The sequence below is a fragment of the Hetaerina americana genome, unplaced genomic scaffold (genome assembly GCF_022747635.1).
Source record: "Hetaerina americana unplaced genomic scaffold, ioHetAmer1.1.p SCAF_119, whole genome shotgun sequence".
Taxonomy (NCBI): domain Eukaryota; kingdom Metazoa; phylum Arthropoda; class Insecta; order Odonata; family Calopterygidae; genus Hetaerina; species Hetaerina americana.
The window spans coordinates 624,082-636,346 of NW_027286281.1; the positions used below are offsets into that span (position 1 = coordinate 624,082).

A 12,265-nucleotide genomic window follows, 5' to 3' on the forward strand; every position below is an offset into this window, starting at 1 on the left:
AGAAATAAATTAAACAATCTCAGAATGAACGCGTTCACTAATATTATTATGTAATAGTCTACTGCGGCCAAAACACGTCGAGAGTGTAATATCCTGACGCTGAAATAATGTTTGGCATCGTGAAAAATGTGCAATGCTACTTGTTGTGAACGTGGAAGGTGGTATAATTACATACAAAGTATAAGTTGAATTAAAATAGTCGAAGCCGCAGGCGAAGAATCTTTTCCCACCATAAAGAAAGCCTGATTTTGGGAAAAAAATATTTAACTCTCAGTTTTTCACTGCAACAATGAAAGTCAATGGCATAGTTTCAAATTATACCTAACTTATTACCTGGTAAGTATTTACGTTATAGACGGTAACGTTATAAACTGTGTCTCAAGCTACTTAATAAGCATGTTATTTAGTTCCCCATGAGGAGTTAATGTTGAATGCATTGCCACTTCTTTTCAAATTCAAGCTACATTCACATCTAACCCACTTTGCGTTGTCAGAATAAGCACTTTCGTCGGGTCTTAATTAATAATAACTCCCGAAATAAGACAACAAAACTTTAACAGCTCTGTTCAGCTATCACATAAAGTTACAATCTACGTAAAAAAACGAGCGTTACTTTCAGATAATCATTGTTTGCACAAAAAACTTTTAATTTCGTGCCTTTGGTTAATTAAAATGCTCTTAGGGCAAGTGGTCACTTAAAATTTCCTCATTCATCTATCCACAAACGAAACCCCAGCCGGAAAATGATATTACATTTCAATGAATAAACTTATTTTCACCATTAAGTTAATTCAAACTAAAACCAAAAATAAAGGCGATCATATTCCTATGAAGAAGTGGCAATTTAGTGAACTTGGCAATCCTACTCCGACGCTTTGCCTAAGGCACAGGATGTAATGGCGCAAAAGGAAGCATATTTTCCATTACTACGTTTTTCAAAATATAAATATGATTTTATTTCGTAAGCCATACATCTTCCATGCATACAAGTATATTTCTGTGGTGAGGCAAGGGGATTTTCCTGCCAAGTTTCTCCAGGGTCCGCCATGCCTCAGCCTGGCATTTCCCTTGTTGCTTTGCATCAGCTCTACTCAAGCTGTGTGATTTCTTGGATACCAGATCTTCCAGGGAAACCATACCCAGCACAGGGAAAGGAACTGGCTCCCCTACCCTGATGTGTAAATTTCACACGCCGTCGGGCTTAGTTCTGGGTGAACCTACCAAACCGAACTTCGGGGTGATTACTGTGTTTATGGTTTATTAATGGTCTAAAAATGTATATATGTATACATATACAGTTCGTTTTTAGACCATTTATAAACCATAAACACAATAATAGTATATATATATATATTTAAATTTTTTAGAAGAGTGGAACATTCCATAAGATGCCTACCTTCTCCTGGCGAAGAATCCACCGGCCAAAACAATGAAAAACGCGGCCACGACACCGAGCACTAGAGCAACAAAGCAATTTTCTCCGCAGGAATCATGGTATCTATCAAAACTTGCTCTTTGATCAACTGTTCTTCTCTTGTCATCAGCATCGGCTCCTGCGGTAAATGTAAAACGAGTCATTCAAAAATCACAATAAAAATTAACGAGTAAAATTAATAAGGACCAATAGGTTCACCAAAGTCTTCTGAAAACCCTTTTGTGTCCGAGGCAATAGCTAAGGTGAATTGCAGTGGAAGTAGCATCGGGCCAGGTAATGCATTTCAGGTGTTGTTGGTGAAATATTTGCTTGCGATGTGAGAAGGTCCGGGCAAGGTGAGAGCACGGGGTCCGTCAGCGGTGGGTCCGCGAGAACGGGAAAGGGCCTCGGAGGGCGGCCTCGCCGTCGCGTCTCTCCAGTTGGTGGAGAGCCACGGGAGTCGCCCTGCCTCGAGGAGCACCCTGCCTCCCGTGCAGACACCTCGGCCGGCCATTTCTCGTGACCCGGTCGGGATGGCATGCAGGCCAGGCGATTTGCCTGGACGAGCAGTTGCTCGAATTGAACAAATGGAGAGTGTGCGCCAGCCGCACGCATCCCTGCCATCATACATACATAGAGCACTCCCATCTCGCGCGAAAACATCGCGAGTACAATCAGGGTGTATTGATACAACCAGGGCATCGCATATTTCGGAAAGGCGTTTGATATAATGAATTGGGAACTAATGATAAATGTAATGAAGAACATCATCAGAGAAATGGGAAAGATAAAGAGTCATATCCACAACCTGTCCATCTCTCGCCCTGCTCAGGTGCGAGTGGCGGTTGGAGAGTTGGAACGGAATATGTTCAACACTATTGCGATAGGTATGGGATGAAAATAAATGTACACTTAACAAAGTTTATGCATTTCTTGAGAAAGAGAAAGGCTAAGGTTAAGGTCATCATAGGAAGGAGAGACTAGAGGAGGTTGAACAGTTTATGTATCTCGGAACTCTGTCGCTCTCGACAAAGAAGCTTTCACGAGGAGGAAGGAATTGTTGGCGAGGATGGTAAGGATGTGAAGAAAAGGCGCGTGAAAACTTTGATATGGAGCGTGGTTTTGTACGGCACAGAAACGTGGTCACTGAAGCAGGATAATAGGCGTGGATTGGAGGCTTTTGAAATGTGGGTGTGGAGATGAATGGAGAAGGTGAAGATGACAGAAAGCAAAACAAACGAGGAAGCCCGGATGGTGGTGGGGGTCAAGAATGAATTGTGGGGAGAGATCCTTGGGAGACAGGAAAATGGAAGCCGAAAATTCTGATTTGCACAGGGACGTTGACGAACGTGATAGAGGTGAGAATGTTAGGCAAGCGAGGAAGGGGCAGGAATAGGATAGGGATGTTGGACGGAATGAAGGAAGTACGAAGAATTAAAGTCTCATTGCGGTTTTGAATATCAGGTCGTCTTCTATTGGAAGAGTCAAGGGAATTTTCTTGTACCGTTGTGAAGTGTGTGTCCAGCCAAAATCTACCTTAACAGATACATAATAATACTCGTAATAATGTCCGTATATAGTATTGGTGACTGGTAATGTGGAGTGAATTGGATGCAGAGGTGCGTGAGGGTGGAGCGTACCTCTAGGGGGCTCGGAGGTTGACTGGCGATGCTGTGGAGCGGCGGCCGCCTTGGTGCCGACGGGGCCGCACGAGCACTTGCCGAAGTTATCGCAAGAGCACACGCCCGTGGCGCTCCTGATCCCACGGCCCTCCTGCTTCCTGGCGCTGCCGTATACCTCTCCTGCCAAACAATGAAAAATCTCACGTTAGCACAAATACATTCCTAAACATAAAAACATAAATCCCTTGTGTCCTGAGAGTGACATTTTGGCGGTATTCTTCTACAATCAAAATTTCCTCAAGAACCCTTTGGCTTGAAGTAATTATCACTCCTTCCGCATCATTTGGCCAAACATACAAAAGAATAGTGAAAAAGTCGTTGCATAACCCGGAATATTTTACGTAACGAGACGAGAGCTGGAGAAAGAGAAATTGAGCCCGGAGGTCTGATGGAAGAGAGAGTGAAGGAAGGAATGTGTTGGTTTTTCCCGGGGATGGTGAGCTGGTGGAAACGCGGGAGGCCCAGTCCCCTGTTGCAAGGGCAAAGAGCGATAGGAACCTCGCAACATGAGTTTCATAACCAGAATTGCTGTTTTTCTAATGCAGACGCGGGTAGACCACCAACTGATGGGACCAAATGGCCTTTCACGACTCACCCAAAGAGAAGGCTATCTTCCACGCACTCACCCAGTAACATTCACGCAATTCGTAAATGGGAGGGTATCGAAGGTCGTGCTGCCGGCAGTCAACTCGGTGGCGATCGTAGATGATTTCACTCGGATACAAGAAAACCTAGGTGTGGAATGGCAGTCAGCCCCTTGATATCATGATCCAGATCAGTGAAGCCATATTTACGAATGTAATTGAATGAATAAGCCAAATGCTGGGAGTGTTAGCGGACGCGCGTGACTTTTCGAAGTAGGACCCTGCCAGAATACGCGTCTTCAAAATACCCAAGACCAATGTTTTTGCGATAATCCAAGGAATCTCTTCCTATCACTGAACAGGTCCTGAGAATTAAATTTTCGGTTTATATAGCAGTGAAGTGGGCGTGGAATGATTGGTAATAAAAAATTGAATGTAGTCATCAGCCTGGGGATGTTTGTATGCAACCAGCGCTATTTAAAGATAAATGCGCCAAAAATTTGTCGTGCAAGAAAGCAATCTATTCCCGTTTCGATTAAATTAAAGACGAATGAAGAGAGAATTAATCGTCGGAGTAAGGAAGACGGAGGAGAAGTCGACGTTCGAGACGCAGACGCGAAATCTGTCTTTGCAGGAAGAGGAGAGGAACGGGGGCCTTGAGCCCATGACACGAGTTCCGAGCGATATTCTCAGAAAAGACCCGACTCGTAAAAAGATACGTCAATCAGAAATATGTAGTTTTGTGATGATAGTCCGTTCATTAAGGAAAACTACCTGATGCCGTTCGCCTATCACAGCTATTTTCGGGGAACATCCGCGCGATTTGTGATGACGGGGTTAACTGGATATGCCCCAATTTCATACGTGAACCCTAGGGATGGGAAGAAAGGAGACGGGACTTAAAGAGGGGATGTGCGCGAATGCCGTAATCTCCCAAAGCGACATCCCCTTCCTCCTTCCAGCCGGTGTTTACAAAACACTCGCCCCTTCCGACTCCAGTGAACTTTTTACCCAAAAGGCATTTTGCCAAGCCGAAGGCTCTGGGAGACACCACCAGGAAGTTTGTTTGATTTTGTTTTTCTTGCTTGTGAAATACATGAGCTCTTCATTAAATTTCCATTGCTTCTGCTCAGCCTACTTAATCTGTTGGAGGATGTGTGACATGAGGAAAAAGAATTTTCTCTTGTTTGAACTTTTTTTTGACTCGGAAGCATGTGGCGTGGTAAATTTTCCCGCCGCATAATTATCGCCCAAGGTAAAGTTGAGTGGCCCGCGCCGCTACTTGCCGGGAAGGTGAAAGAGGAACAGCTGCCGGTCGGGATGGAAATAGCTTGCTCTTGGGAAGTGACAAGCAGTGACTGATGCAATCCCGTAATAGAGAACGGAATGAAAAAGGCGTGATTGAGTGTCAGGAATTCCCTGTCCGACTGCTGAAGCGGTAGGACGTGCCCCAGCGAGATCCTGCCAAAACTTGTCCAACACACTTGCTACCTGCTCTTCGCCGCATGCTCAATAGTGTTGCTGCTGTGAATAACTGCTTGCTGTTTTGTAGCTGTAGCGATAAGTCTAATATATTTTAATTATATTTTATTCCTTTTGAGTGTTTCGTGCTCAACTGTCTTCGTAACCTCGTGTGTGAAACCTTAACTGTTTGAGTGAGCAGAGAGTTTACCTCACGCGGTGCCTAATGCGTAAGTTATTAAATGTAATCATCGTTTAAAGTTCCGCTTCGCGGTTCATTATTATCAAATTATAAAAAAATATCACATTTGTTTTCCCACCAGTTTACTGCCTTAGGCATGTCTCTAATATCTCTATACAAGTATATTTGAATTAATAGAAAAGCAGCAGATGACAAATTCTTTATATTCCTGGGAGTTTTAGTTAAAAAAATTGTTCGTTAGCTTTTATTTTTTGCGCATAAGCATAATTAAGGATGCTCTTTACGTCTCCTGTAGTCAGTTTTTAAAATTCTGGCGAATGAGCGGCTCTTGGGGCGTGCGTCGCCGTGTTGGAGAGGACGGTGCAGGAGCTCCGATCCAAGATCGAGGGCATGGTGGCTTCTGCCTAGGGAATGGGGCCGGGGTGGAATTTGGAACGGGTCAATGGGGCTGCACCGGTTCGCCCGAATGCTGCACGTGTCTGGGCGATCGCAGACCCACCCCCCGTTCCCCATCTCCCAATAAAGCAGTGTCACCTCTCCGTAGATCGGACAACTGGAGAGACTTTAAACGGGGCATGGGGAAGGTTACGCTGCGGCGGGGATTGGACTCTGCGGAGGTAGTTCCCATCCCCGTCTCCAGCAGGTAACAGGTGCTGTAGTTTGAAAGTACCATCGTATCCGCAGCCCCTACCCCTACTCCCAGACCGCTGCCAAAGCAAAGACATCAGCGTCCGGGGAGGGAGAGGTTTATTATAATAGGTAGCTCTATTGTCCGCCGTATTATGTCCCCTTTACGGCGTGCGGGAGAGGTATGTTGGATCGTAAGTCCTCGTGGTGTATACCAGGGGGCGGGGTGTCTCAGGTGACGCAGGCGATGAAGGCCACTGCACGTGAAGTGAGGTGCTCCAAGCTGCAAAATGGAGCACATATAGGGACGGACAAACGACGCCACCCAACTCGGGTCCGAAAAAATCCTGAATTCTTTCAAGAAATTGAATTCAGAGTTGCGTGGGTCGGGACTCAGTTTGAAGTTTCAATCAATTTGAGAATTTTCTCAATTTTTCCGCGATTTGGCCGTGGTAGCATATTTTGGAGTCAAAACGAAGGGGTAAATGATAGATTGGGTAATTTTTGTCGGCATATTGTAGTGGACTCCATTGACTTGCGACGTGCCCTTGCATCGTGTCGGGAGCCTCTGAATCTTTCGGGAGTATATTATACGAATGAGGCATCGCGGAAGGTAGCGCTTAGGATACATGAGCACACGACGAGAGTTTGGCGTAGCTGGTCGTTCAAGCGTAGGTCTTCTTTTGGGAAAATAGATAATGAGAAAATAATCAAAGACCTTTCATCAAAGACTTTTCATCAAGAAATAGGTTTGTGAAAAAAGACTGCAATGAGTGTCACGGGAATTTTTGAACTGGCTTAATTGCAAGTCATGTGCGTAAATACAAAAATAGAGTGAAATTTAGCGATAAATCTTGACGAAATAGCTTTGTAAACATCCACACAAAAGTTGTTAGACCGAATTAAAAATTGTTACTTTAAATGGGAGTAGCTTAAAAACAAAAGATAGGATATTGAACATATTTTGGTAAGTACACAGTCAGGCATAATCGTTGGAACGGATAGATGGCTCACAGAAAATATAGCAATCAGTGAGGTTTTTCAAAAAAAGTTTCACGACCTACAGAAAGGACAGGCTTAATGGACTTGGTGAAGGGATATTCTTTGCAGTTACTTAACAACTCGGTAGCCAACGTTATCCAACGGACGAAAGTGTCATAGAAAGTGTTTGGTACAACGTAAAGTACTACAACGACAGGAGCCTATTTGTGTGCACATTACAGACCCCCAGTTTTCAATATAGATGTCATACGTAAGCTCGACGATCATCCATCCTCGGCAACAAACAAAGTGACAGTCTATTTAATATCGCTGGTGACACCAACCTTCTGTCAGTCAATTGGGAATCGCACTGAGAAGGAAAATCTGCAAAAAGTATCCTACAGGGGTCGAGTATCCTATCCGCTTTGCAGCGGATAGGATACTCGACCACTGTAGACCTTTTTTAGAAAAGAGTGTAGGCAATTTAGTGGGTCGCTAATATCTGAGGCTAGCGAAGATAAAATCATTAATTAACATATAAAAGAAACGGACAACACTGGCATAGAAATACATTTTACACGCACTTCTCCACTAACGCGTCCTAAATTACAGTCAGACAAAATACGGGCGTCATTCAAAATAAAAAATCTATCTATACTCGTACTAAATTGCAGAAGCCTCATAAATAAAACAGCGCATCTCAAGCACATAATCCAAAGTAATTCTGCCTATACAGTATTAGGCACAGAGAGTTGGATGTGTAATGATATAAACGACGAAGAGATCTTCCCAATAGATTTCACAATTTACCGACACGATAAGTGCACAAGACCCGGAGGAGGAGTTTTCGTGGGAGTGAAAAGTATTTTTGAAAGCAGACAATGTGTATTTTGAAATGATAACATAGAAAGTGTTTGGTGAATCTGAATGCAATCTCATCAATCCATAATTAACTTATGCTCTTTCTATAGACCTCTAGACTCGGATGTTAAAACACTCGATTCCCTCAGTGATCAAATACAACAATTTTTACGTAAAAATAAAAACAGCAACGGCATAATTTGTGGAGACCTCCATGGTATCGATTGGGACAGCGATAGCGTTGAATCTCGGATCCGCCATCTCGAATCTTGTAATTCCTTATCAAAATTGGTTCAAAGAAACTCCCTCCATCAAGCAGTACGCATACCCACCCGTGGAAAGATCATATTGGACCTATTTCTCACGAAGACACCGGAAAGTATTGTGAGTGTATCAATTGACGAGGCTTAAGTGACCAAAAAACCGTTAATATCAACTTCAGAATTGAAATAAAAAAGGTTGTTAAACCAAATATAAAATATCGTAATTACCGAAAAGCAGACTTTGAAACTTTTGCCAGTAGAGGGAATCGCGACCCCAAGTGGTGCAATAAAGGAGTTAGAAAAGCCCTTCGAAAGCAGGGAATGTTACACTCTAGGGTAAAGATCCTCTCACCGATTTGAGCCGCGAAGTGAAAAGTAAGATTAGGATGTTCGCGGATGACACGGTTATTTATCGGGAGATATCTGGGGATGACGATCGTTTAATTCCAGCACAGGTATTAGATTGCATTACTAAATGGTGTTCAAAATGGCGATTGCCATTTAGAATTAATAAATGTTCGATGGTTAATTTCTTTAAAAGATCAACGGGATTTGTTTACAAAATAGCTGGAGTAGACCTAGAAGTAGTTGATACGGTAAAACACCTGGGTGTTACATTCATCAAAGACTTCACTTGGGGGACCAACATACGTAAAGTCTGCGGGCAAGCTTATCAAAAATTGGGATTTATTGGACACATTGTCGGCAGAAGTGACTCCAAAGTCAGGGAACGTTGTTACCACGCCTCAGCTTGAGCTTAATGCGACAGCACAGTCACTGAAGAATAGATGGTGCGGGGAAGCACGTTTGGGAACTGGCGGGGAGAGGGGAGACGAAGTGTGGTGAAGATGGCTCATTTTTTTACATTTGGGTCGGCTGGAATGCATCGGTGTGGATTTGTGGGTGGCGGAGGATTTAGTAGATGTTGGTTGGTTGGATTTCAGTGTCAAAACAATTGGCGGGAGGCCACTCACGCGTGCAGTCCTGGGGGCAGATGCCGATGGACATCTCCTCGAGCTCGTCGCAGGCGCCGTTGGGGCAGGAGGAAGCCTCCGGGCGGCACGTGGCGTAGGTCGGCGAGAGGCGACGGGCGGCGTCCCGCGGAGATTTCCGCCAAGTGCAGGCCCCCGGCGACCCCACGCCGCACGTGGCGACGCACGATGCGGCGAATTGCTTGCTGGCGCACGAGATGTATGTATTACCGCGTCCCTTTCGACCGCAGGTCGCACCACCCAAATCTGCTACCGTGATGTTGATGATGGCGGTCAGGCCTTCGCCTCCGCCGGCCGCCTCCCAACAGATATGGACGACGTGCGAGTCGCCGGGGTGGAGGCGCGCGGCGCTGCGGACGTACACGATGCCCTCGGAAGGGGTGACGGCGAACGGGGACTCTGCTGGAAGGAGCGTGGCGCCGAGGTTGGCTGCCGTGACCTGAGGTTGCGCGATGCGGGCGTAGTTGGTTGCGGCAGCCGACACGTTGGCGTTTGATGGATAGGCCGTCGTAATGTCAGATTTGTTTCCCTTGGTATCTATCCTGCTCTCGGTAGGTGCAGTAGAATTAGCAAACCGATGATTGGAGCCCACCGTGAGGTTCAGACGTATGTTTACCTGAAAATATGGAAATAACGTGATTGAGTGTTTGATGCTCATTTTTGTTTATAGTCCAAAACAAGGTTGTAATTGAGCGATTAAGACGATGGGCATCTTTTCATCCACCTTCTTCCTATTTGGCCGATTTCATGCTTCAAAAGTTTAATCGTAAATATTTGGTGACTCGGAGATAAGCGTCCTTGCCGTGTACTCTGGAACCTTGTGGATTGGATAAGAATAATTTAACTATGTAAATCATCCGAGAATAATAAATGAAACATTTCAATTGATTTTATTAAATTCATATTTTTTCAAATTTGGAAATATGGTGATACAGAATTTAAGATACATGTAAGACGACCATAATTGCATCGATGGGGATCAGTAAGGAGATCATTGATGGAAGAAAATAATTTTCTCTCCCTAAAAGCTGACTGGTACGAGCCTGAACAAATCGTCAGCTGAGGCATATGTCATGATGCAGGATGCTTAAGGAAATTACGTTCTTTCCCACGGCACATTTGAAAATCGTTTAAAATATTTAATGAGTAGAGACAATCAATTTAAAGGATGGTCGATCCAGAGATTCAGTTATTACTATTACGGAATTAAACATTGAACGCATTACTGCTCTGGCGAGAGAAGATCCTCGACTAATTTAAGAGGTTTAAATATCATTGAGTGCCAATCGCACAAAAAAACAGAAAATTGCACACGTGACTTGTTTGTGCGCGGTGGTTTCCGTGACTGCTCTTGCCCTAAAAACAAGACGTCCGCTCTTGGAGTTGATATTACAGGAAGATGGAGAGTTTCTTTCGAAGGCTATCCCTGAAGAGGAAACTTGACTACATAATTTCAATCCAGAGGGCAAGTAATAAAGCAGCTCCCTGTGGAAATCTTCTTGAACCCCAAAGCCAAAAATTTCAATGTGGTGGCCGTAAGTGTGAAAGTAATCCTTACAAATTTTTCTGATAATTGGGGAATGGTGTATCAGCAGTTTGTACCTGTGCACGGAATTTTAAATGAGGCATACTAATGGGATAAAAGTCTCCAAGGCCATACCAATCACAGAATTTGCATCAGGTTGGATGCTTCAATACGAGAATGCACGGGTACACTTCGCTAATACCGTCCCTGAATATCAATGTGAGGTTCACTTTTCATCCTCCCTATGGTCTGGACCTAACCCCATGTGACGTTTCCCTATTCCTCAATGTGGAGAAACACCTCCTTGGGTAGTGCTTTTCACCATCAGGAGCAGCCTGAAGGTTGCTGAGGATATCTTCAAGGACACGACAGAAACTACTTCAAGCATATCTTCAAAGCATTTTGACTGACCAGTGCATTGATTCAAATGAGGGCTACTTTGAGAGGAACCATTAACATTCGGAGGATAAGTGATGGTGTGTTGATAAAAACATATGAATTTTATTTTTGAACAGCCCTCGTGCTTTTGGAAAGAATAAAACAAGCATCAATCGAGTAATTAAAAAAGAACAGAAAAATCAGCGTCTCCAATAGAAGTAAAATATTTGATGATAACGTGGTTTTATGCCCGAACAACAAATGTTTAGTAAATCACAAAGGAAAAACTCGCACTACATAATAGTGTTATCTATTTCGTAGTGTATGCCGGGTATGATAAATATTTCTATAATTGTTCTTGGAAAAAATTACAAAATTATCCATTTTGCAACATAGCTTTGTGGACTTAAATGCATGTTTTTTGTTTTCCAATACGTACTGGAGTCCTTAAAATAAACATTATATCTTCAAAAACTTGTCGTCCATAATGTGATTAAGAGATTTAGCCTATAAAATAATTTGAGATTTGGAAGTAATCCCCCATCTGAATTCTTCGATGCGGTAGTTGCCCAGCCCTGTTTGTCCTAGCTTCTTTTACCAAATTTCGCTGCACTCCGCTGCAGAAGGTCCGACTCTTTTATACATCCTACTTCATGAGAAGGGATTGATCTTTTTATGACTCAGCAAGTAGAGGGACAGGTCCTGGGTTCACACCCCGGGTTATCACTTAGGATAATCCGATTTAAATTTCAAGTGATGATAGCATTACTAACAGGAACAAGTGCGAAAGATAACCGACTCTAGGCTACTAACCTGGTTTGCTCCAAGTTTCCCTCCCTTCAGCGACACGTCCTTCAGGGTAAAACTCGTGCTATAAGATTGATTTGTTAGCTTGGTCTTCTTTGCAAATGTCACTTCTGCCAATCGAGGCACGCGGGAGAAAAACATGAAAATGAAGAAAAAAGAAAATTTTCATGTCGAAATGAGTGAATAACCGACGTGATTCGTTGAAGGATGATAAAAAGGGATGCACACAAAAGCCAAAAGAAATATTTCAATGGGACATTAGATGATTTGTCAATGAATGCAAAATGGTAACAGCTGAAGTTCTAGATACATTTTGGAATGCTGGATGATGGTGGGAACGGAGGAGCGTTGAGCGGAACGATTTAAGCGGCAGGAAGGGATGCGAAGCTCAACGGAAAGGGACAGCGTACTTAACTGTACTCCGTGTAGTTAATCCAGTACTTTTCCGAGTACTTACCGATATATATGGCAGTACTGGAAGGATACAC

The 12,265-nt window shown here is 43.7% G+C and overlaps 1 protein-coding gene across 1 annotated transcript in view; it reads right to left on the reverse strand.

Moving 5' to 3' along the window:
• LOC139685619 (proto-oncogene tyrosine-protein kinase receptor Ret-like) overlaps positions 1-9,176 on the reverse strand; it is a gene marked incomplete at its 5' end in the record, with an annotated part of 32,548 nt that extends 23,372 nt beyond the window's left edge. Inside the window, 3 exons of the mRNA XM_071582558.1 lie at positions 1,397-1,553; positions 3,055-3,216; positions 9,050-9,176. Coding sequence (XP_071438659.1) covers positions 1,397-1,553; positions 3,055-3,216; positions 9,050-9,176 — 446 coding nt within the window. The remainder of the gene's footprint in view (positions 1-1,396; positions 1,554-3,054; positions 3,217-9,049) is intronic.
• Between the last annotated feature and the right edge of the window lie 3,089 nt (positions 9,177-12,265).